This window comes from Bombina bombina, chromosome 3, assembly GCF_027579735.1.
Source record: "Bombina bombina isolate aBomBom1 chromosome 3, aBomBom1.pri, whole genome shotgun sequence".
Classification (NCBI taxonomy): domain Eukaryota; kingdom Metazoa; phylum Chordata; class Amphibia; order Anura; family Bombinatoridae; genus Bombina; species Bombina bombina.
The window spans coordinates 943,040,785-943,066,842 of record NC_069501.1 but is presented as its reverse complement, the minus strand read 5'-3'; the positions used below and the strand labels follow the sequence as shown (position 1 = coordinate 943,066,842).

The 26,058-nt window shown below is 39.3% G+C and overlaps 1 protein-coding gene across 3 annotated transcripts in view; it reads left to right on the top strand.

Moving 5' to 3' along the window:
- MTRF1 (mitochondrial translation release factor 1) overlaps positions 1–26,058 on the top strand; it is a 69,646-nt gene that overhangs the window by 6,812 nt on the left and 36,776 nt on the right. For 2 of the 3 annotated variants that reach the window (XM_053707963.1, XM_053707964.1), the window contains 3 exons: positions 12,246–12,662; positions 17,653–17,744; positions 20,319–20,400. In XM_053707963.1, the coding sequence (XP_053563938.1) occupies positions 12,266–12,662; positions 17,653–17,744; positions 20,319–20,400 (571 nt within the window). In that variant the 5' untranslated portion in view covers positions 12,246–12,265. The remainder of the gene's footprint in view (positions 1–12,245; positions 12,663–17,652; positions 17,745–20,318; positions 20,401–26,058) is intronic. The other variant, XM_053707966.1, reaches the window with a different exon arrangement.

Below are 26,058 nucleotides of genomic sequence, written 5' to 3'. Positions count from 1 at the left end.
GCTTAGATGCCTTCTTTTTCAAATAAAGATAGCAAGAGAACGAAGAAAAATTGATAATAGGAGTAAATTAGAAAGTTGCTTAAAATTTCATGCTCAATCTGAATCACAAAAGAAAAAATTTGAGTAGTGTCCCTTTAACTTCACATCCCTTATCACCCAGATCATTATCAATTTCTGAGATTCTCTTTTCTAGAAAAGCTTTGCCAGAATGTTGCTCTTCCTTATGGCCTAACAACCGCACCAATAATATTTTAATAGGTTCTTGATTCCCTTCTATCTGTAATTAGAGCGCAGGGAATTGCGTTTTTTCCATAGTTAGACGATATCTTGGTACTAGCTCAATCTTTTTGTTTAGCAGAATCTCTCTCGAATATACTGCTAATATCTTATGATTGGAAGATAAATTTACCTAAGAGTTTTTAGATTCCTCAGACAAAAGTAATTTATTTGGGTTTCCAAATAGACTCAGTGTTCATGACTAGTTCCCTGACAGAAGAGAGAAGAATGAAATTGTTTTCAGCTTGATACCCTTCAGTGGCTATGTGCATGAAGGTCCTAGGCCTAATGGTTGCAGCATTGGACATGATTCCTTTTGCTCATTTTCATATGAGGCCTCTTCAAATTTGCATGCTGTGCCAATGGTGCAATGATTTTACTTAAATATCACATCTGATATTTTTAGATGCCAACACACGTCTATCTCTAACTTGGTGGTTAACCACCACTCTATTCTTCAAGGGGCTTCCTTTGCTTATCCTACATGGTCTGTGATCACCACAGATGCAATTCTTACAGATTGGGGAGTAGTCTGGGGGTCTCTGACTGCATAAGGAGTCTGGAATGTTCGGGAAACAAGGTTCCTGTGCCATATTTTAGAACTCTGTGCTTTTTTTCATTTTCAGACAGATAATATCACAACTGTGGCATATTGTCAATCATCAAGGAGGAACTCAAAGTTCCTTAGCCATAATGGAAGAAAGTAAGTACTCCACAGCACCATAAATTCCTTTAGAAATGTCCTTTATTGAGGCATACAAACGGACAGGTATGCAACGGTTTGGGAACACAGTGCCTTAATCATGCATACTGAGCAATGCACCTGTATCTCTATTTAAAGGTATGACCAGCCAATCAAAAACCTGTTTTTTTACACACCTTCTTACAATTTTTTAGCTTAGACAGTAGTAATACTGCCATCTGCTGCTCACAATGAAAATACCAGTACTGTAAATTTTATTACATTAGCAAGGATAAAAATAACAAACTGCAATGCTAGGTATAAATAGACACTAAATGGCATACAATACTAACACTAGCAATAATGTCATGACTTTAAAAACAAAGTGTACACATGATTAAAATGAGAGATAAACCTTAATATTTACATATGAATAACATACATTTAAAGGAAGACTGATAGGTCCAATTCTCTATTTAACCCTCTAGGGTGTATAGTATCCAATTTATGGATCCAGAACGCCTCTCTCTGTTTTAAGAGGCGTCCTCCTCAATTCTATTAACCCTTATTTGCTGACTCCTTGGAAGGGAGTTTTTCAGTCTTTGGTTGTGGAAACTGTTATATCTAAGAAGGGTATTATGATCTGTATCTTTACGATGTAAATCAATTTCCAATTCTGTCCCCTTCCTGTTTACCATAGTGTCCAAAACCACCGTACCCCCTGATTAAGTTAATTTACAAATTGTATGAGGGTATCCTTGCTTCCCCATCATATGCAAAACACATCATCGATAAAACGCAAACAAGTAGCGCCATACCTTAAAAATAGATGACTATTGTAAACACATTTTTCCTCAAAATGATTCATGTATAGGTTGGCATATGATGGGGCAATGTTAGACCCCATGGTAGTCCCCTTCTTTTGGATGTATCAAGTATTTCTAAGCAAAACGTAATTATAATATAACATTACTCTCAGTAATTCCTCTAAGAAATCTATTTGTTTAGCATTGTATTGTGTATCAGTAGACAACAATTGGCGGATTGTTTTTAAAGCCATGACATTATTGTTAGTGTTAGTATTTTATGCCATTTAGTGTCTATTTATACCAGGGTTCTTCAAACCATGGGTCGGGACCCATTACTGGGTCACAACACCATGTGTACTGGGTCACGACTTGTGTGTGTTGTAGAAGTGTATATGGTGTGCGTGTGTTGTGTGTTATATGAGAGTGCGTTGTATGTGTGGTATGCGTGTAATATGAAAGTGTGTGTGTTGTATGAGAGTGTGTGTGGTATGTGTGTTACATGAAAATGTGTGTTGTATGAGAGTGTGTTTGTTTGTGTTGTATGAGTGTGTGGTGTGTGTGTTGTATGAGAGTGTTTTGACTACAATCAGGAATAAAGCATGCACATATTTTAGTCTCTTTGCCAAAAATTGCAGCTATCATGTTGTTTATTTCTTAAGAAATTTTCAGACCAAGTATAAAAATTGGGTCCCAAATGTATGTGGTATCATGACACTGGGTCTTGGCGGAAAAAGTTTGAAGATCCCTGATTTATACCTAGCATTGCACTTTGTTATTTTTATCCTTGCTAATGTAATCAAATTTAAAGTACTGGTATTTTTACTGTGAGCAGCAGAGGGCAGTATTACCACTGTCTAAACTAAAAAAAATTGTAAGAAGGTGTGTAACAATCCAGGTTTTTGATACGCTGGTCATACCTTTAAATAGGGATACAGGTGCATTGTTCAGTATGCATGATTAAGGGACTGTGTTCCCGAAACGTTACATACCTGTTCGTTTGTATGCCTCAATAAAGGACATTTCTAAAGGAATTTATGGTGGTGTGGAGTACTTACTTTGTTTTACACATTTGGCTGGAGGTTGCCAGCTTATCCTACGTGCACCAAGCCTCAGTAAGGCATATCTTCCGGTTGCTGGTCAGAGTTTGGACTGTATTTTGCAACCATTGATACGTGCAACCAGGTGATAATTTAGCAGAAAGTCCTATAAGACAGAAGAAAGACGCCTCATAGTGTGCTAACATCTATCGCTAAGAGAAGTAAACAAACAGATGGCAACTCACAATTTTGGAGAGCACACTTAGTGCTATAAACCGCAAGCCGAGACCTCAGTCGCTCGGCAGACTCGTCCCCGGCACTCTTCAGCTGTTCCAGGCGGAAGGATCCACAGACCGTCACCGGCCTCACAGGCCAACACTACTGTTACTCAGAATAAAGTCTGAGCTGCTTCAGAGGGACAGATAACTCTCCAAACCACAGGATGAAAGTTTATTACAAGTATAAAATAAGGGTAAACAGCAACGTGTTTCTCGACTAACAACGGCCGTTTCATCAGGCTGTAATCGGTAGTAAAAACACACTCATTAGTCATTATTCCATTTTCTTTTTTACACTATTGTGCTGCTGGATCCCATTTTTACTTGATTGTTACTGAGCAGTTGGTTCACTGCTCCCCAACCTGCATCGCACACTGCCTTCGTGGACATCTGTTGTTATCGTAGCTTTTAAGTTTCTGTGGCGTCTGATGTCACACATCTTTGCCTGAGATCGCTTAGGACCTGTGAGTTTGGAGCAGCCGTCGCCTACTGCTTGAGGATGAGTACCCGCCCCACATTGTTACGAGAAAATGGAGACTACTGTGGAAAGTTTGAGGCTATCCTGAATAAGTGTTCGTACGACCTTATAACACTTACAGTGGAGTACCTGCTAAAAGATGTGGAGCAACAGAAGAAAACATAAAGGCTTGCAAGGCTGAGCTAATGAAATTGATGTCGATAGAAGCACTAGATGAGTTAATTAAGGAAATGGATGAGAAAATTGCTAACCTGAAAAAGGAGATTGAGGAACGTAAAATACTTAAATTTGTCTGGAATGAAGACGACTATATCCAAGGCAGAGTCTATAAATGGCAAACTGGATATTATGATTTGCAAAAGGGATTCCCCACAGCATCATCAAGACGTCAGGGCCGTCAAACCTATCAGCACAGCAAGCGTAAGGAAGAAGGCGGGACTACATCAGATCAGTCATCCGGTTCGTCATCACCCACTTTTTTATCAAGCGACAAAGGAAACACTGGTGGAAGGAAACACTGACTAAGAAGGCAACAAGCGGATGAAAACGAGGGGCCAAGGGGACCGGAGGAGAGAAACAAGGAAACAGTAATTCATATTTTGAACAGTACTCTAGATAACAGTGAGTACAGATTATTGGAGAAAGGACTCTCCTTTTGTCCATATAACTTTTTTGAATTGAACAAAGATTTATTTAGATTTTTTAGAAATATTAAATTGCGGTTGTCTTTTGATGGTAATAAAAATGTGTGCAGTGGTATGAGTAGTATTGGCAAAAATTACCAAACTGATGTATTTAACCCTAAGAAGTTTAATCTATCCCAAAAAAAAGTACTTTTACCCCTAACATACATAATAGTAGTCTAGACACCTTTTCAAAGTTGGTGGCATCTGACTTTAATGCTTTACAAACTAAAATGGTTCAGACTAAGAATAATCATTCAGATCGGTCTCAACAGATTTCCCTGGACAACCGATCGAGAGAATCGCTCTCTTGGTGGCTCTGTCCAGATCATCTGTCCCGAGGGACATCCATTCTAAGACCATCCTTGGGGATTGTGACTACAAGGCTTGGCCTCTTCTGGGTTCGTCCCGGTTTATAAGATTCCAATCAGACATTATAACCTCGGTGGCTTACATCAACCTTCATGGTGGAACGAGAAGCTCCCTAGCAATGAGGGAAGTATCTTGGATTCTGGTGTGGCCTGTCAGCGATCCACATTCCGGGTGTGGACAACTGGGAAGTGGATTTTCTCAGCAGACAATCCTTTCATCCAGGGGAATGGTCTCTGCATCCCGAAGTGTTTGCGGAGATATGCTACAGGGGCGGGACGCCGGAGATAGACCTCATGGCGTCTCGTCTCAATACCAAGCTACCCAGATATGGGTCGAGGTCCAGGGATCCTCAGGCAGAGCTAATAGATGCATTAGCAGTGCCTTGGAGGTTCAATCTAATCTACCTTTTCCCACCGTTACCACTCCTTCCTTATGTAGTGACCCGCATCAAGCAGGAGCAGGCATCAGTGATACTGATTGCTCCATCATGGCCGTGAAGGATGTGGTTCGTGGATCTGGTGGGGATGTCATCTTCTCCTCCATGGAAGTTGCCTTGTCGCAGGGATCTGCTGGAACAAGGTCCTTTTGTTCATCAAAATCTAGATTCTCTGAGGCTGACTGCGTGGAGATTAAAAACTTAGTCCTAGCCAAGAGAGGTTTTTCTGAGAGGGTTATTGATACTCATTCAAGCTCGTAAGCCGGTTACTTGTCGCATCTATCATAAGGTGTGGAGAACCTATTTATTCTGGTGTGAAGAGCGTGGATTCCCCTGGCTTAAGGTTAAGGTTGCCAGGATTTTATTGTTTCTCCAAGATGGACTGGAGAAGGGTCTTTCTGCCAGTTCCCTGAGGGGACAGATTTTTGCCCTGTCTGTTTTACTGCACAAGAGGCTCTCAGAGCTTCCAGATGTACAGTCTTTTGTTAAGGCACTGATTAGGATCAGGCCCATGTTCAGATCTAAGGTTCCTCCCTGGAGTCTGAATCTTGTTCTTAAAGGAACACTAAACCCAATTTTTTTTTCTTTCATGATTCAGATAGAGTATGCAGTTCTAAGCAACTTTCTAATTTACTCCTATTATCAATTTTTCTTAATTCTCTTGTTATCTTCATTTGAAAAGCAAGAATGTAAGTTTAGAAGCCGGGCCCATTTTTGGTTCACAACCTGGGTTGTGCTTGCTGATTGCACCCACCATTAAACAAGTGCTTTCCAGGGTCTGAACCAAAAATTCTCTGGCTCCTTAGCTTAGATGCCTTATTTTTTAAATAAAGATAGCAAGAGAACGAAGAAAAATTGATAATAGGAGTAAATCAGAAAATTGCTTAAAATGTCATGCTCTATCGGAATCATGAAAGAAAAAAATTGGGTTTAGTATCCCTTTAAGGTTTCGCAGCGTGCTCCATTTGAGCCTATGCATGAAATTGACATTAAGTTGTTACCCTGAAGGTTCTTTTTCTACTGGCTATTGCTTCTGCGCCCAGAGTTTCTGAGATTGCCACCTTGCATTGTGAGCCTCCTTATCTGGTGTTCCATTCTGATATGGCTGTCCTACATACTAAGTTAGGGTTTCTCCCTAATGTTGTGTCAGACCGCAACATCAATCAAGAGAGTGTGGTACCTTCCTTGTGTCCTAATCCTTCTCCTTTGAAGGAACGTTTGCTTCATAATTTGGACGTGGTTCGAGCCTTGAAGTTCTATCTTCAGGATACTAAAGATTTTAGACGAACTCCTTTTTTGTTTGTTGCCTATTCTGGGAAGCGTAAGGGGCAGAGGGTCTCTGCGACTTCCTTGTCCTTTTGGTTAAGGAGTGTTATCCGCTTAGCTTATGAGACAGCGGGACATAAGCCTCCTCAGAAAATTACGGCTCATTCTACTAGAGCAGTGGCTTCCTCTTGGGCCTTTAAGAACGAGGCCTCTATGGATCAGATTTGTAAGGCGGCTACCTGGTCCTCTTCACACACTTTTTCTAAATTTTACAAGTTTGATGTTTTTGCTTCTGCTGAAGCAGCCTTCGGGAGAAAGGGTTTTGCAGGCTGTGGTGCCCTCAGATTAGGGTCCGCCTCTCTTTTTGTCCCTCCCGTTTTAATTCAGTGTCCTCTATAGCTTGGGTATAAGTTTCCCAACAGTAAGGATTGAAGCCGTGGACTCTCCTTATATTAAAGGGACAGTCTACACCAGAATTTTTATTGTTTTAAAAGATAGATAATCCCTTTGTTACCCATTCCCCAGTTTTGCATAACCAACGTAGTTATATTAATATACTTTTAACCTCTGATTATCTTGTATCTAAGCCTCTGCAAACTGCCCCTTTATTTCAGTTATTTTGACATACTTGTAGTTTAGCCAATCAGTGCCAGCTCCCAGATAACTTCACGTGTACAAGCACAGTGTTATCTATATGAAATATGTGAACTAACACCCTCTAGTGGTGAAAAACTGTTCAAATGCATTCTGAAAAGAGGTGGCCTTCAAGGTCTAAGAAATTAGCATATGAACCTCCTAGGTTAAGCTTTCAACTAAGAATAACAAGAGAACAAAGCAAAATTGGTGATAACAGTAAATTGGAAAATTGTTTAAAATTACATGCCCTATCTGAATCATGAAAGTTTATTTAGGCCTAGACTGTCCCTTTAAGAAGGAAAACATAAATTATGCTTACCAGATAATTTCATTTCCTTCTGTATAAGGAGAGTCCACGGCCCCCGCCCATGTTCTCCGATGGGCGGCCCGCTAAATTATATTTTTGTTCTGGCACCTTTTATACCCTGATATTTCTCCTACTGTTCCTTGTTCCCTCGGCAGAATGACTGGGGGATAGGAGAAGTGGGAGAGGTATTTAAGCCTTTGGCTGGGGTGTCTTTGCCTCCTCCTGGTGGCCAGGTTCAGTATTTCCCAACAGTAAGGAATGAAGGAAATGAAATTATCTGGTAAGCTCAATTTATGTTTTTCCATACCTTAAAGATTGTTTATTTAAAAAAGGGGATTATATTAATACTTTTTTGCATATTTTCTTTTTTTTTTTTTTTTCTTTTTTTTTTTTTTTTTTTGCCATAAAGTCGAAGCCTCATCCTGTCCCTGAAGTTACCATCGAAACTGAGCTGGCTGAACTCCTTTCTACCGAAGCTAAGTGTGCTTATTGTAAAACAACTGAAGTAGCTTCTTCCGTTAATTTATGTGACTCATGTTTAGAATTTTTATCTTATACCTATCAATCTAATGATGTTTCTATGTGTACACATGCACCAACTGTTTCTTCCATGCAGATGGCGTACCCCCAGCAATGAAAGTTTATTTCTACTGCCATTGAGAAGGCCCTGACTGCACTCCCGCCTTTAAATAAACTTAAGAGGTCAGTTCTAGTTTTATCGTCTAATAATAATATTGGTACTGATCAACAAAATACTGAAGTATATTCGAATAAAGAAGAATCCTCTAACAGTGAGGCTCCCTCATCGGACATAGAAACTGATAATCCTTCCTTTTTATTTAAAATGAAACATTCTCTTTTGAAGGAAGTCTTAGTCACTTTAGGGATTGAAGAAGCTAAACCTTCTGATTATAAAACCTGTAATTGTTAAACTCAGTATATAAAACTGTTGTCAATCTCCCTGAACTTTTTCCTATACCTGATGCCGTCTCTGATTTGATTACTATTGAATGGTCTATACCAGGTGTCTCTCTTAACCCTTCTTCAAGGTTTTAAACGCTATATCCTTTACCTACTGCTAACTTAGAGTTATGGGAAATGGTTCCCAAGGTTGATTGGACATGATTCCTTTTGCTTGTTTTCATATCAGACCTCTTCAGCTTTGTATGCTGTGCCATTGCTGCAAGGATTATTCTCAAATAACACAACAGATTTTCTTAGCTCCCTATACGCACCTATCTCTGACTAAATCACCAGTTTATTCTTCATGTGGCTTCCTTTGCTCGTCCTACCAGATATGTGATCTCCACAGATGCAAGTCTTACAGGTTGGGGAGCTGTTTGTAGGGCTCTGACAGCACAAGGAGTTTGGAATCAATATTTTGGAACTCTGTGCTCTCTTCAGAGCCCTTCAAGATTGGCTTCTATTTAAGAAGGAATCTAATCTCCGTTTTCAGACAATGTTACAACAGTGGACTATGCCAGTTATCAAGGGGGAATTTGAAGTTCCCTAGCTATAATAGAGGATTCTCAAATCTTTAATTGGGCAGAAACCAATTCTTGCCTCATCTCTGCGATTCACATCCCAGGTGTTGACAAGTGGAAGGCAGATTACCTCAGTCGTCAGTCCCTACATCCAGTAGAGTGGTCTCTCCATCAAGATGTGTTCTATCTGATTGTACAACTATGGAGCCTACCAGAAATAGTTCTGATGGCTTCTCGTTTAAACAACAAACTTCCCAGGTACCTTGTGAGGTCAAGGGATCCTCAGACAGAGATGTTGGATGCGCTAGCAGTTCCCTGGTTTTACCAGCTTGCTTATATATTCCCCCTCTGGTCCTGCTTCCCAGAGTGATTTCAAAATTAAAAATGAAACTATCACATGTAATCCTGATAGCCCTAGTGTGGCCTCATAGGATTGGGTATGCGGATCTGGTCCGAATGTCCTGTTGCCCGCCGTGGCCTCTTCCTCTAAGGCCCGCCCTTCTGTCTCAAGGTCTCTTTTTTCCATCCAGATCTAAAGTCTCTAAACTTGATGGCATAGTAATTGAACGCTTAGTTCTCAGTCATAGAGGATTCAGGCCCGCAAGTCTTTTTCTAGAAAGATCTATCACAAGATTTGAAAAACTTATATATCATGGTGTTCTTCCCATGTTTATTCCTGGCATTCTTTTAGAATTCCTAGGTTTCTTCAGTTTCTTCAGGATGGTTTAGATAAGGGTTTATCGGTCAGTACTTTGAAAGGACATTTTCTGCCCTTTTTGTTTTGTTTCAAAGGAAAATTGCTAATCTTCCTGATATTTTTTTTGTTTAGGCTTTAATCCGGATTAACCTGTTGCTAGGCCTATTTCTCCTCCTTTGAGTCTTATACTAGTATTAAAGGTCTTAAATGCTATAAGAGATTATTTATATATATATATACAGGTAGCCCTCAGTTTACGCTAGGGTTAGGTTCCAGAAGGAATGGTTGTAAATCGAAACCGTTGTAAATTGAAACCCAGTTTATAATGTAAGTCAATGGGAAGTGAGGGAGTTAGGTTCCAGGCCCCTCTCAAAATTGTCATTTTACACCCAATACATTATTTTTAAAGCTTTGAAATGAAGACTTTAAATGCTAAACAGCATTATAAACCTAATAAAATAATCACACAACACAGACTTCACTTGCATTTTTCTGCAAACAGTTCTTTCTATGCATTCCAGTCTGGACTGGTTTATAGACAATAAAATCTTTGAAATATGCTCAATAGCTCAGGTCTGGTTAAATTGATTAATTTTAGCTTGCTTGGCTTTGCTGCAACACAAGCGGACAGCTCACCTACTGGCTATTTTAATAAATGCACTACTCAATGCTTTTCAATAGCAGTCACATGACTGAAAAAAAAGGTTGTTATTCTGAAGCGGTGTAAATTGAACCGTTGTAAAACGAGGGCCACCTGTATATATAATGTCCCAAGAAGAAGCAGGCACTCACTGGACTTTATCCAATTTCCTTTATTCCAGTATATAAACAAACATAACGTTTCGGCACATCACATGTGCCTTTGTCAAATGTCACCACCCAAAAAGTAACCTAGCACCTAAACCAGCTGGTGCTAGGTTACTTTTTGGGTGGTGACATTTGACAAAGGCACATGTGATGTGCCGAAACTTTATGTTTGTTTATATACTGGAATAAAGGAAATTGGATAAAGTCCAGTGAGTGCCTGCTTCTTCTTGGGACATTCTATATACTTTACTGCAGAGCACCTTGGCAGCTCTTAATTAATTGGGGTAAGATTGTGCTGTCCTGTTTGGACTATATATATATATATATATATATATATATATATATTCATTCCTCCTTTTTGAGCCTATGCATAAATTGGACATGGCTATCCCTTCTGCTAGAAGAGTTTCTGAATTGTCTGCTCTCTCCATTGATCAGGTTTTAGTTGTTTTTGCAAACTACTTTTCTAGTTTTGCATAAATAAAAACAGAGAAGTGCTCAACAGCATAATAGCTTGTTCTATGACCAGTTACCACCCAAGAAGCAGCCTCTTTTTGCTCAACATGTGCCTTTCACAGAGAAGAACTTTCCTGTAGCATATAAGTCTGATCCTGACTTAACAGTACAGTCCAGCCCCGAAATACCATGCAATCCCACTCTGAACGAGAGAAACGGCAAAACCCCAGATGTATGTTTCGGTCTATTGGGGACCTCGTCAGTGAGGTGCAGCCATAACTCTAGGCACACTGAGCAACAGGTTCACATCTGGCTTCCCGCATAACCCTTAGGGAGACTTCCCTCAGGGTCATAATTTGTATAAATTAAAACAGAGAAGCACTCAACCTGGGAACGAACAACAGTATAATAGCTTGTTCTATGGCCAGTTACAACGCAAGAAGCAGCCTCTTTTTGCTCAACATGTGTCTTTCACAGAGAAGAACTTTCCTGTAGCATATCAGTCTGATCCTGACTTTTCTATTTTTACCTAAAGTTGTTAAACCTCGCACAACATTAATAGGGAAATTATAGTTCCCTAATTGTGTCCTAATCCTAAAAATGCTTTTTAAAAATTTGCATTCTTTGGATGTTAGAACATTGAAATAGTATGTTGATGCTACTAAGGTTTTCAGACAGACTTCTAGTCTGTTTGTAATTTTTTCAGGTCCTAAAAAAGGCCAGAAGGCCTTGGCTATTTCCTTAGCCTTTTGGTTGAAACTTGATTCACAAAGCTTATTTGGAGGCGAGTCAGCCTCCGCCTCAGAGAACTATGACTCACTCTAGATTGGTTGCCACATCTGGGTTTTCAAGAATGAGACTTCAGTTGATCAAGTTTGCAAAGCGACCACTTGGTCTTCTCTGCATACCTTTTCTAAATTTTACAATTTTTATGTTTTTTTTGCCTTGTCAGAAGCAGCTTTTTGGTAGAAAGGTCTTTCAGACAGTTGTCTCAGTTTGATAACTGTGCCTATATTTGGAGTTTTGTCATAAGACATTATTTTGGGTTTTAGATTTAATTTCTCAGCGAAAAAAGCTTTTTTATTTTATTCCTCCCTTTCTTATTACTCGTGGCCTTTCTCATCTTGGGTATTATATCCCATACGTAACAGCTCGTGGACTCTTGTCACCTATATGGAAGAAAACATAATTTATGTAAGAACTTACCTGATAAATTAATTTATTTCATGGTGGCGAGAGTCCATGAGGCCCCACCCATTTTGGGGTTATATTTTTTGTTTAAAGTACATCTTTTTTTCCTGCTCCTCCTTTATTGGCTTTTACTCCTTAAACACCTCACCACTTGGCTATTCATAAAACTGAGATATGTATAAGGTGGGAGGGGTAGTTATAGGCTTTTGAGGTTTGGGAAACTTTGCCTCCTCCTTGTAGGAATGTATATCCCATACGTAACAGCTCATGGACTCTCGCCACCATGAAATAAATTAATTTATCAGGTTAGTTCTTACATAAATTATGTTTTTTTTTTAATCTTGTTTCAGAAGTAACGGGTGATGTGACTATGAAACATCTCCAGCATGTTGGTATATTGAGGAACTGCATTTTTCTTTGTTCTTGGAGTCCTACTCCAGCGAGATGGCATAAAATTCATCAGCTTATTCCTAGACTTCAGCTATTGAATGCAGGCAAACCAATTCAAAGCTTTATACATCAACCAAGGAGATGCTGCACCCAGGACTCCCACTCATTGTGGCAAAGCAGAATTTTGCAAAATTATCTGAAATCTTTAATCAATGAGCACAAAAATCTGAGTAAAATGTTAGGTCATGCATCAATTAAAGAGGAAGATCGCAGGGCTGTGAGCAAGAGACTCAGTGAGTTATCTCCTCTAACTGCAGTGCTACGGGACATACAGGAAGTAGAACAGGAAGCCAGAGAATTGGAATCCATGTGTGCCAGTAAGTTTGTTGTTATTGATGACTTTTGGGCACATTCGAGTAACATAATCAATAAATGCACAATAAAAAGACAAGTCAAAACACACTTAGTTTGAATTTCAGATAGTCGATTTTTTTTTCTGACAAATGTCTGTTCAATTTTCCATCCTGCTGCACCATGTGATAGTCATCAGCCAATCACAAAATGCATATACGTGTATATACTGTGTATTCTTCCAGCACTAGTTGGTTCAGTATGGCAGTAGCCAGTAATATGGTTATTGTATTCATGGAAGCTATATTAAAGCTCATGTCTAATATACATCTATGACATTTTGCGGCTTTATAAAATTACTAACTTGCTGTGCTTTATTGATACAAATTAATATTTGTACATCTTGTTAGCACATCGTACAACCTTATAATAATAGTTTTCAGAAGTGAAAGCCTTTGTGAAGGTTTCCTTAAAGGGATACTAAACCCAATTTTTTTCTTTCATAATTCAGATAGAGCATGCAATATTAAGCAACTTTCTTTTTACTCCTATTATCAATTTTTATTCATTCTCTTTGTATCTTTATTTGAAAAGCAGTAATGAAAGCTTAGGAGCTGGCCCATTTTAGGTTCAGCACATGGGTACCGCTTGCTGATTGGTGGCTAAATGTAGCCACCAATCAGCAAGCACTGTCCAAGGTCCTGAAATTTGGGTTTAGTATCCCTTTAACAATCTAACACCTAGATTTAGAGTTCTGCGTTAGCCTTAAAAAGCAGCGTTAAGGGGTCCTAACGCTGCTTTTTAACACCCGCTGGTATTTAGAGTCAGGTAGGTAAAGGTGTACCGCTCACTTTTTTTCCGCGACTTTTGGCTACCGCAAATCCCCTCACGTCAATTGCGTATCCTATCTTTTTAATGGGATTTGCCTAACTTCCATTACAAAAAATGTGCACAGTCTTTTATATTTACAATTTTTGAGTCACCAGATCCTACTGAGCATGTGCAAGAATTCACAGACTATACGTATATGCATTTGTGATTGGCTGATTGCTATCACATGGTACAAGGGGAGTGGAAATATACATAACTTTGAAATTTGTTATAAAAAAATCTACTACTCATTTGAAGCTCAGACTAAGTGCTATTGACTTGTCTTGTTATCTTGCATTTGTTGATTATGCAAATCTAACTTGACTGGTCCATTTAATTACAGTGCTAAAAAGTACACTAACACCCATAAATTACCTATGAACCCCTAAACCGAGGCCGACCGGACACAGTCGCCATCTACATTATACCTATGAACCCCTAATCTGCTGTCCCTAACATTGCCGACACCTACATTATATTTATTGACCCCTAATCTCCCCCCCCCAACCTCGCCGCCACCTACCTACACTTATTAACCCCTAATCTGCCGACCGGACATCACCACCACTATAATAAATGTATTAACCCCTAAACCGCCGCACTCCTGCCTCGCAAACACTATAATAAATTTAATTAACCCCTAATCTGCCCTCCCTAACATCGCCGCCACCTACCTACAATTATTAACCCCTAATCTGCCGCCCCCAACGTCGCCGCTACTATAATAAAGTTATTAACCCCTAAACCTAAGTCTAACCCTAACACCCCCCTAACTTAAATATAATTTAAATAAAACGAACTAAAATGACTATCATTAAATAAATTAATCCTATTTAAAACTAAATACTTACCTATAAAATAAACCCTAATATATCTACAACATAACTAATACATTGTATCTATTTTAGGATTTATATTTATTTTACAGGCAACTTTGTATTTATTTTAACTAGGTACAATAGCTATTAAATAGTTAATAACTATTTAATAGCTACCTAGTTAAAATAATTACAAAATTACCTGTAAAATAAATCCTAACCTAAGTTACAAATACACCTAACACTACACTATCAATAAATTAATTAAATAAATTACCTACAATTAGCTAAAATTAAATACAATTAAATAAACTAAACTATAGTACAAAAAAAAAACTAAATTACAGAAAATAAAAAAATTACAAGAAGTTTAAACTAATTACACCTAATCTAAGCCCCCTAAATAAAATTAAAAAAAGCCCCCCAAAATAATAAAATGCCCTACCCTATCCTAAATTACAAAGTAATTAGCTCTTTTACCAGCCCTTAAAAGGTCTTTTTGCGGGGCATTGCCCCAAAGTAATCAGCTCTTTTACCTGTAAATAAAAATACAATACCCCCCCAACATTACAACCCACCACCCACATACCCCTACTCTAAAACCCACCCAAACCCCCCTTAAAAAAACCTAACACTAACCCCCTGAAGATCTCCCTACCTTGAGTCGTCTTCACCCAGCCGAGCCGAATTCTTCATCCAAGCGGGGCATCCGATTGAAGTCTTCATACAAGCGGCATCTTCTATCTTCATCCATCTGGAGCGGAGCGGCAGCATCCTGAAGACCTCAGACGCGGAACATCCATCCTGGCCGACGACTTCCCGACGAATGACGGTTCCTTTAAATGACGTCATCCAAGATGGCGTCCCTCGAATTCCGATTGGCTGATAGGATTCTATCAGCCAATCGGAATTAAGGTAGGAAAAATCTGATTGGCTGATTGAATCAGTCAATCAGATTGAATTTCAATCCGATTGGCTGATCCAATCAGACAATTGGATTGACCTCGCATTCTATTGGCTGTTCCGATCAGCCAATCGGAATTCGAGGGACGCCATCTTGGATGACGTCATTTAAAGGAACTGTCATTCGTCGGGAAGTTGTCAGCCAGGATGGATGTTCCGCGTCGGAGGTCTTCAGGATGCTGCCGCTCCCCTCCGGATGGATGAAGATAGAAGATGCCGCTTGGATGAAGACTTCAATCGGATGGAAGACCTCTTCTGCCCCGCTTGGAAGAAGAATTCGGCTTGGCTGGATGAAGACGACTCAAGGTAGGGAGATCTTCAGGGGGTTAGTGTTAGGTTTTTTAAGGGGGGTTTGGGTGGGTTGTAGAGTAGGGGTAAGTGGGTAGTGGGTTGCAATGTTGGGGAGGGGTATTGTATTTTTATTTTCAGGTAAAAGAGCTGATTACTTTGGGGCAATGCCCCGCAAAAAGCCCTTTTAAGGGCTGGTAAAAGATCTGATTACTTTGTAATTTAGGATAGGGTAGGGCATTTTATTATTTTGGAGGGCTTTTTTATTTTATTAGGAGGCTTAGATTAGGTGTAATTAGTTTAAACTTCTTGTAATTTTTTTATTTTCTGTAATTTAGTTTTTTTTTTTTGTACTATAGTTTAGTTTATTTAATTGTATTTAATTTGAGCTAATTGTAGGTAATTTATTAATTAATTTATTGATAGTGTAGTGTTAGGTGTATTTGTAACTTAGGTTAAGATTTATTTTACAGGTAATTTTGTAATTATTTTAACTAGGTAGCTATTAAATAGTTATTAACTATTTAATAGCTATTGTACCTAGTTAAAAAAAAATACAAAGTTGCCTGTAAAATAAATATAAATCCTAAAATAGATACAATGTAACTATTAGTTATATTGTAGCTATATTAGGGTTTATTTTATAGGTAAGTATTTAGTTTTAAATAGGAATAATTTATTTAATTATAGTAAATTTAGTTCGTTTTATTTAAATTATATTTAAGTTAGGGGGGCTGTTAGGTTTAGACTTAGGTTTAGGGGTTAATAACTTTATTATAGTAGCGGCGACGTTGAGGGCGGCAGATTAGGGGTTAATAATTGTAGGTAGGTGGCGGCGATGTTAGGGAGGGCAGATTAGGGGACAATTAAATTTATTATAGTGTTTGCGATGCGGGAGTGCGGCGGTTTAGGGGTTAATACATTTATTATAGTGGCGGCGATGTCCGGTCAGCAGATTAGGGGTTAATAAGTGTAGGTAGGTGGCGGCGACGTTGGGGGGGACAGATTAGGGGTGAAAAAATATAATGTAGGGTTCGGCGATGTTGGGGTCAGATTAGGGGTTCATAGGGATAATGTAGGTGGCAGCGGTGTCCGGAGCTGCAGATTAGGGGTTAATAATAAAATGCAGGTGGCAGCGATAGCGGGGGCAGCAGATTAGGGGTTAATAAGTGTAAGGTTAGGGGTGTTTAGACTCGGGGTTCATGTTAGGGTGTTAGGTGTAGACTTAGAAAGTGTTTCCCCATAGGAAACAATGGGGCTGCGTTAGGAGCTGAACGCTGCAGGTGTTAGTTTTTTTTTCCAGCCAGCTCACGCCCATTGTTTCCTATGGGGATATCGTGCACGAGCACGTTTTGCCAGCTTACCGCTACCGTAAGCAATGCTGGTATTGAGGGTTGAAGTGGCGCTAAATTTGGCTCAACGCTCACTTTTCAGAGCCTAACGCAGCCATTCAGAAAACTCATAATACCAGCGTTGGCTTAAGGGTGCGCTGGGAAAAAAAGGAGCGTTAGAGCCGCAGGTTTTTACCGACAAAACTCTAAATCTAGGCGATAGATTACTAAACTTGTAATTCCAAGAGTTCTTTAATTTAAAGCCTCCTAAAATGCTAATGCTTGTTCTTAACAATTCATTATGTTTCCATGCCTATTTGTATGAGTACAAACTGCTATTATCCAAAAATAAAATTATTATGAGTAGCTCATTTTTTTTCTTCAAAATCTAGACATTAGCCAGAAACTCTGTGTGGTGGACTTTCTATTTTCATGGTGCATGTCAGGGTGTGTATAAATGTGTAAGTGTTTATACATAACAGTGTTTACATATTTTATTCCAATCAGCCTGCAATCCCTTAATACTGTCATGGGAAGGGAGATAATGCTGTACACTGTAGCAGCCATTAAAAAGAGAGAAACAGCTGTGCCAGCATGCAATACAAAGGGGAAGACGTGGCATTAGGGGGCAAGACTCTGCTGAATCACTTTTTCTCCCCACAAGTTAGTCCCTGGAACATGGTATTTGTCAGCCTCTGACAGATCAGTTTGATGTCTGTTGTCACTGCTTTTTTTTGCTTATTCAGATCTGGACAGTAGAGAAGACGAGCAGCTCATAGGTCTTGCACTAGAGGAAAAGGAGACTGTAAACAAAAACATTGTCCAATTGCGTGAAAAGGTAAACAATTAAAGAGGCCTCCAGCTGCATTCTGTGGCTAATGAGTGTATATAGGTTTGTAAGACAATACATCTATATATAATGCATCATTTACATTAGAACAGCAGCTGTTGGTGGGCATATGTTATACAATTATATAACAGAGATGTTTTTAGTTCAGAATGCATTTTACATTAACATTATTATAAGATACTCCTATTGATTTGTATAACTAAAATATGAGCACTTCCTCCAGTATAGCTACTGCTGTCTAGAGAAAATGTTCTGTGCATAGGAACACTGAACCATTCTTAATCTGGAGGCTTTAGTGTGCTGATGTGTGATTTATGTCCAAGCCTTGTATATTAATAATATGTATTAGAATGTTTCATTTATAAAGAATGAACACATTTCAATATATTCCCCAACATTTATAATGGGTGTAGTGGTTACATGATACTTACAACAAAATACATTTAGACAGATACTTGCAACAAAATACATTTAGACAGATACTTGCAACAAAATACATTTAGACAGATACTTGCAACAAAATACATTTAGACAGATACTTGCAACAAAATACATTTAGACAGATACTTGCAACAAAATACATTTAGACAGATACTTGCAACAAAATACATTTAGACAGATACTTGCAACAAAATACATTTAGACAGATACTTGCAACAAAATACATTTAGGGCTCTAAAACATATCTAGGCTTGACAAATCTTAGAAGCCAAAGAGCCATGACTCCTAACCTTTTAGATTATTCTACAACCCTGTATAAAATTATTCTCCTAATTTTCAAATTTCCTAGTATGTGTTTGTGTGTATGTCTGTCTTTCTGTCCAACTAGCTTGCAACTATAATATATACAGTGGAGATAAAAAGTCTACACACCCCTGTTAAAAAGTCAGGTTTCTGTGATGTAAAAAAATGAGACAAAGATAAATCATTTCAGAACTTTTTCCACCTTTAATGTGACCTATAAATTGTACAACTTGATTGAAAAACAAACTGAAACTTCTAGGTGGAGGGAAGTAAAAATAAAAAAATAAAATAATATGGTTGCATAAGTGTGCACACCCTATTATAACTGGGGATGTAGCTGTGTTTAGAATTGAGCAATCACATTCAAAATCATGTTAAATAGGAGTCAGTACACACCTGTCATCATTTAAAGTGCCTCTGATTAACCCCAAATAAACTTCAGCTGTTCTAGTAGATCTTTCCTGACATTTTCTTAGTCGCAACCTACAGCAAAAGCCATGGTCCGCAGAGATCTTCTAAAGCATCAGAGGGATCTCATTGTTAAAAGCTATCAGTCAGGAGAATGGTACAAAAGAATTTCCAAGGCATTAGATATACCATGGAACACAGTGAAGACAGTCATCAAGTGGAGAAAATATGGCGCATCAGTGACATTACCAAGAATTGGACGTCCTTCAAAAATTGATGAAAAGACAAGAAGAAAACTAGTCTGGGAGGCTGCCAAGAGGTCTACAGCACCATTAAAGGAGCTGCAGGAATATCTGACAAGTACTGGCTGTGTGGTGCATGTGACAACAATCGTCCGTATTCTTCATATGTCTGGGCTATGGGGTAGAGTGGCAAGGCGGAAGCCTTTTCTTACAAAAAAAAACATCCAAGCCAAGCTAAATTTTGCAAAAACACATCTGAAGTCTCCCAAAAGCATGTCGCAAAAGGTGTTCTGGTCTGATGAAACCAAGATTAAACTTTTTGGCCATAATTTCAAAAGATATATTTTGGCTCAAAAACAACACTGCATATAACCAAAAGAACACCATACCCACAGTGAAGCATTTTAGTGGCAGCATCATGCTTTGGGTCTGTTTTTCTTCAGCTGGAACTGGGGCCTTAGTCAAGTTAGAGTGAATTATGAACAGTTCCAAATACCAGACAATATTGGCACAAAACCTTCAGGCTTCTGCTAGAAAGCTGAACATGAAGAGGAACTTCATCTTTCAGCATGACAACGCCCCACCTAAAAGATTTTAGTTTGTTTTGCAATTGAGTTGTACAGTTTATAGGTCACATTAAAGGCGGAAAAAGTTCTGAAATTATTTATCTTTGTCTCATTTTTTTACATCACAGAAACCTGACATTTTAACAGGGGTGTGTAGACTTTTTATATCCACTGTATATATACTCCAAAGTTATAGAACCGCACTCACTGGACTTTCAAAACAAACAATTTATTGTGTACAGTGACATTTCGGGGAGCAAGCTGTCCACTTCATCAACTGTTTGTTTTCAAAGTCCAGTGAGTGTGGTTCTATAACTTTGGAGTGGATATTGATATTCCGAACACCCATGCAATTACTCTATAAGGTGAGAGTGCAAATCCCTATGACCTTTTATTTATATATATATATACGTGTGTATATATATATATATATATGGGTGTGTGTGTGTCTCTCTCTTACCACAAAACTGACCCTAACTTTAAAAAATGAGCACTTTGCATGAATCATTATTCTGGTCAAGAATGTTTGAGTTTTTGAATTCTTGTAAATAAAAAATTATTAATAATATGCACTAAGAGTTTTTTTTTTTTTTTATCTGCAGCTCCTGCGGATTCTAGTCCCTGAAGAGAAATATGATATGAGTGATGCCATATTAGAAGTAACATCTGGCAGAACCACTGGAGGTCAGAATTGTTTAAATCCCTGTTAATTGCAGCTACTTTCACTTAAAAGTAACTAAAATGGCTTCAAATAATGTCTCTTACACTTAGAGGTGGATTTAGCAAAGGCTCACAAGAGAACCTGCAGTCCGTATTTATGAAGCAGCGGTCATCAGACCTCCCCTCCCTAACCTCTTCTCCACCTCTTAGGTGGAGAATTTAAATCTCCCTGGCCTCGTCCGACTGTGGAGATTGACAGGTCCTGCCTGTGCTTGATTTGCTGTGCGTGGGTAGGGTGAGGTGTTGCACAAGAGCGCAAAATAGCATTCTTGTGCAATGCTGAATTCTGGCAGGGGAATTCAGCCCGCCAGAGCCGAGCTGTGGCGGACAGGGGCACATATGTACGCCCCTGTCTGCCTCAGATTGATAAATCGACCCCTTAGTCCCCCATTCCAGGAAATCAAAATTCTAGTACATACATGAAACACAGTAGTTTTCTTTCACAATTCAGAGAGAGCATACAATTTTAAACAATGTTTTAATTTACTTCTATTATCAAATTTCCTTCATTTTCTTGATAATTTGTATTCAAGGATAATTAATGCACTACTGAGAGCTAACTGAACACATCAGGTGAGCTAACGACAAAAGGCATATATGTGCTAGCTCCCAGTAGTACATTGTTGCTCCAGCCTACCTAGGTATGCTTTCCAACAAAGAATTCCAAGAAAAATAAGCAAAATAAAGAAGAGAAGTAAATTGCATTCTCTGTCTTAATCATGGAAGTTTAATTTTGACTTTACTGTCTCTTAAACTATTTTCAGGGATTATAAAATTGGAAGCCATTTCAATTCCTCTGAAAACACTTTTAGATCCCACTTATCTCAAGATTCTCACATGCATTAGTAGCACAGTAATACCCAAAGTGTCAGCAGCACTATATACAATCCATCAGAAAAACACGTTACCAGCAGCTTTTTTTTTTACATTTCAAATTCTAAAGCCTTGATTTCTTCCCTATGGCATGGAGAGTTCACAACGTCATTCCAATTACTAGTGGGATATTCAAGGAGGAGGCAAAGACTTCCCTTACTCATAATCCCCAGTCATTCTCTTTGCCTCTGTCAATGGAGGATGGCGAAGTTAGTGTCTTAAGATATGTAATCCTTTTATGGGTACTTTTCCCTGCAAGCAAGGATTGGGGTCTAGCTGTGTCCATGTCAATCTCTTTAGTAAGAGTAATGGTGGCTTTTAGCAGTTAAAAGGCGGCAAAGTAGTCATTTTTCTTTACTTTTAACATTTTGCTACCCCTTTGCAGAAAGCCAAAGTTAGTTACTCTGTTCTTTCTTTTACTACAGGTCCATGACTAGGAGCGAATTTCCTGTCACACCTATGTAGCAGCATTTGTCCTGCAGCTGGATCTAAGGTAAGTGCCTTTACCTTCTAGGCAACACTTAAGATGTTAAACCTCATACGGATCCAAATTGGGACATAGATATCCTTTTTAATTAAGGATACTTATTCTGGACAGATTATGGGAAATGGGACATAGATATCCTTCTTAGTTAATATACTTTCTTTGGAGTATTTGACATTATATGGTTTAAATGTGAGACGTTATTTGTCTGGGGGACTCATAACTTTATTGTGATTCTACTGAGGAGTGATGCATTAGCGGACTGCAGGGCACATTAATAGTGTATTCATGTGTCTGACATATTTAGAGGGTACAGTTAGAGAGGATTTATTAATATAAAACGGTCAAACTGTGAACAGTTTACTTTTTTGCTCTCTTTCAAGTGGCGCAGTTCGTTTTTCAACCCACTCACGCGACGCCCGCACTTCTGGTATATCGGAGTGGAGCTTAGTGAGCTTGCATTGCCTTGCAGGACTCTGTCTAATGTTAGTTTTTGTCATATTTCTCATCAACGGATCATATTTCTGTGCTAGAGGAGAAGATCCTTGCAGGAAAGGCTTAGTTTCCTCTGACTAGTGGGGTGTCAATCCTGTTCGGTAGGAGCTTCAGGCAATCTAAAGGGTTGTTTTGAAGGATCTTTTTATTGCTCTCTAAATTTCAAATAAATTTCTAATAAAATTTGAAAGACTTTTTTCTTTTACAATATTATTAACAGCTGAATTCTGTAAAATGGATTTAGCGTTAAATCAGTCTATGTCTGTTGATAAATGCTTACTACATTTAGAGGCTCAAATTGGTTTGCCAATGCAATTTTGTTCCTCATGCTTATCTAAAACTTTAAAGTTTAAAGACAAATGACTCCCTTCTGATCTAAATGTCTCTCAGGATAATGCTGTGTGTGACATGCTTCAGCTTTCTCCTCAAACGTCCCAAGCCTTAATTGTTTCCCATATTGTGCTTTCTGGGTCCTCTCATCCTCCTTGGGATTTTGCCGCTCAGATTACTTCTGCAGTATCAGCAGCTTTGTCAGCTTTCCCTTCTTCGGGTAAGCGTAAGAGAAAATGTAAACATTTGTCCGCTAGTAAGGCTTCTGACCCCTCTAAATCTGCGTTGGTTAACCTTTCTCAATTGTCTGATGAGGAGAATACTTCAGTAGCTTCTGAAGGTGACATTTCAGACTCTGACACTTTGGCGGCAAAATCTTCAGAATCTGAAGAGGTTTATTTTAGATTTAAGCTTAAACATCTTCGGTTACTACTGAAGGAGGTTCTAGCTACTTTGGACGACTCTGAACCTTCGGTTGCTGCCAATCCTAAGACGTCTTCTAAATTGGATAGAGTTTTTGATTCTCCTTCTATTGATGATGTTTTTCCTGTTTCTAGGAAAATATCTGAAATTATAGCTCAGGAATGGGATAAGCCAGGGGTTTCTTTTTCCCCTTCCCCTTTTTAAAAAAAAAAATGTTTCCTGATGCTGACTCTATTCGACACTTATGGCACACCGTACCTAAAGTAGAAGGAGCTATATCTACTCTAGCTAAAAAAACTACCATTCCTATAGAGGATAGTTGTTCTTTTAAGGATCCAATGGATAAAAAGTTAGAGGCTTATTTAAAAAAGATGTACATCCATCAGGGTTTACAGTGGCAACCGGTGGCAAATATTGCCACGGTTGCGGGAGCAGCTGTAACGCTTGGGGGATATTCCTCTATCAGACCAAACTTGGCCAGTCTTTTTATCCAGGCGTCAAGTGGAATGATAGGAAATATCCCAGAGCAGAGAGAGTTTGTAAAATGAGGTAATCAGTACTCACAGTAGGCAGGTTAGTCCTTGGCGGCAACAGGAAGACAATCCAGCAGTTCAGGGGTAAACCAATAGAAGGACTAGGAACAGGCAGGAGTCAGAAACAAAAAGAAATCCAGCAGTATAACAGTTCAGGGGTAAACCAATAGAATGACCAGACAGGCAGAGTTCAGTAACGGTATAGCAATTCAACAGTTCAGGGGTTAAGCAGGCAGAGTGGTCAGACAGGCAGAGTTCAGCAACAGTGTAGCAATCCAGCAGTTCAGGGATTAAGCAGGCAGAGTGGTCAGACAGGCAGTATTCAGTAATGTAATAACAATCCAGCATTTCCGTAAACACAACACCCAGGAGCACACAAAGTAACACCTATACTTGGGCAGTGTTTATAAGCACTGTAGGTACTTACATAGGCGCCAATTTGCGCCAAGAGGAGTTGAAAGGGACCAACCGGCAAAGGGAGACACTGATGTGCGGCGATGACGTTGTCGCCGTGCCGACAGCAAGCACAGTGTCCCTGGCAAGAGTCAATGCGGCGTGCGCGGCATCCCTGGCAAGAGTCAAAGCTGCACGCGCCGCGTCCCTGGCAACAGCCAGAGCAGGGCAACAGCGTGACAGCAGCATCTTATTGGTGCGATGCCCTGTCTGATCTTATTTCAGAAGAGACTATGGTAGAGAAGATCCAAGATAGTATCAAAGCTCTTAAACTGGCCAATACCTTTATCTGTGATGCCAACATGCAGGTAATTAAACTGGGAGCTAAAATATCTAGCTTCACTGTGCTAGCTCGCAGAGCTCTATGGTTAAAATCTTGGTCGCCTGATGTTTCTTTAAAGGCCAAACTTTTAGCTTTACCTTATAAGGGTAAGACTTTGTTTGGGCCCGGTCTGGCGGAGATCATTTCAGAGATTACGGGTGGAAAGGGATCTTTCCTACTTAGGACAAGAAGAATAGACCTAAGGGTCGACAGACTTCTAATTTTCGTTCCTTTTGCAACTTTAAAGGACAGAAGTCCTCCTCTTCTTCCAAATCGGACCAATCCAGGTCCACTTGGAAGACCAGCCAGCCCTGGAACAAGGGAAAACAAAACAAAAAGCCTTTCACTGACTCTAAATCAGCATGAAGGGTCCGCCCCGATCCAATTTTGGATCAGGTGGGGGGCAGACTTTCTTTTTTCAAACAGGCTTGGATATGCGATGTCCCAGATCCATGGGCTGGGGACATAGTATCCCAGGGTTTACAAAATAGGATTCAAGTCTTGACCTCCAAGGGGTAGATTTCACCTGTCAAGACTATCCTCAAACCAGATAAAGAGGGAGGCCTTTTTAAATTGCGTAAAGGGCCTATACTCCCTGGGAGTTATTGTACCAGTCCCTCTAGAGGAACAGGGTCTAGGATTCTATTCAAATCTTTTTGTAGTTCCCAAAAAGGAGGAAACTTTTCGTCCTATCCTAGATCTAAAGTGTCTAAACAAATTCCTCAAGGTTCCGTCCTTCAAGATGGAAACTATTCGTTCCATTCTTCCATTGGTTCAGGAAGGTCAGTTCATGACGACCATAGACCTTAAGGGCGCGTACTTTGTAGTGGTTCACACCTAATTCACTCATAAGGTCTTAAAGCACAAAGACCGCTGCTCCATAACCTGTCTGCCTGCTCTGAGCAGGCGGACACACATCGCCGGAAATCAACCCGATCGAGACACCCCCCTGCTGGCGGCCTATTGGCCGCGAGTCTGCAGGGGGTGGCGTTGCACCAGCAGCTCTTGTGAGCTGCTGGTGCAATGCTGAATACGGCGAGCGTATTGCTCGCCGTATTCAGCGAGGTCTGGCGGAGACATGATCCGCAGTGTGGGATCAGGTCCGCCAGACCTTGATAACTAGAGGTCATTGAGTTAATTGACTATCAGTTAAACTTGCTTTCAATAACAATTGTTTACATACCACTCAAAAATTACTTCCAGCAACCAAATCTTATCCTGAGATGCTCTATAACATACTGTCAGAGTCACCTGACTCATGTTTAAAACAAGGTGTATTTATAGTGTTTTTTATTTGGATGACATCATAATTTATTGTTTTCTTTTTATATGTATTTTTGGCATCATTATAACATCAACAAAACTTGTCTAGCTTTTTCTAGCATCAACAGTTTTGTACATCAACAACGTGGCCTTGAAAATCTGTTATACAAGAGTTTAGACATACGCACTTGTAATTATTGCAATGAGCATCCGTTTTAGGATTTTCTAATACAAGGTTAAACAATCCTCCATTTTAGTTTCAGTACAGAAAATCATATAACATCATTTGTTACTATTTTAATTCCACTAAATTTTATAGCAATTCTAATATGCAAACTAGCACAGTCTTAGCTAAAACATTTTCCCAGTAGATAATGCAAGTCTAGCACGGTGTTAGTCAAATCCGGCCACAACTTACATGTTCCCATTCACCTGGATCATTACCA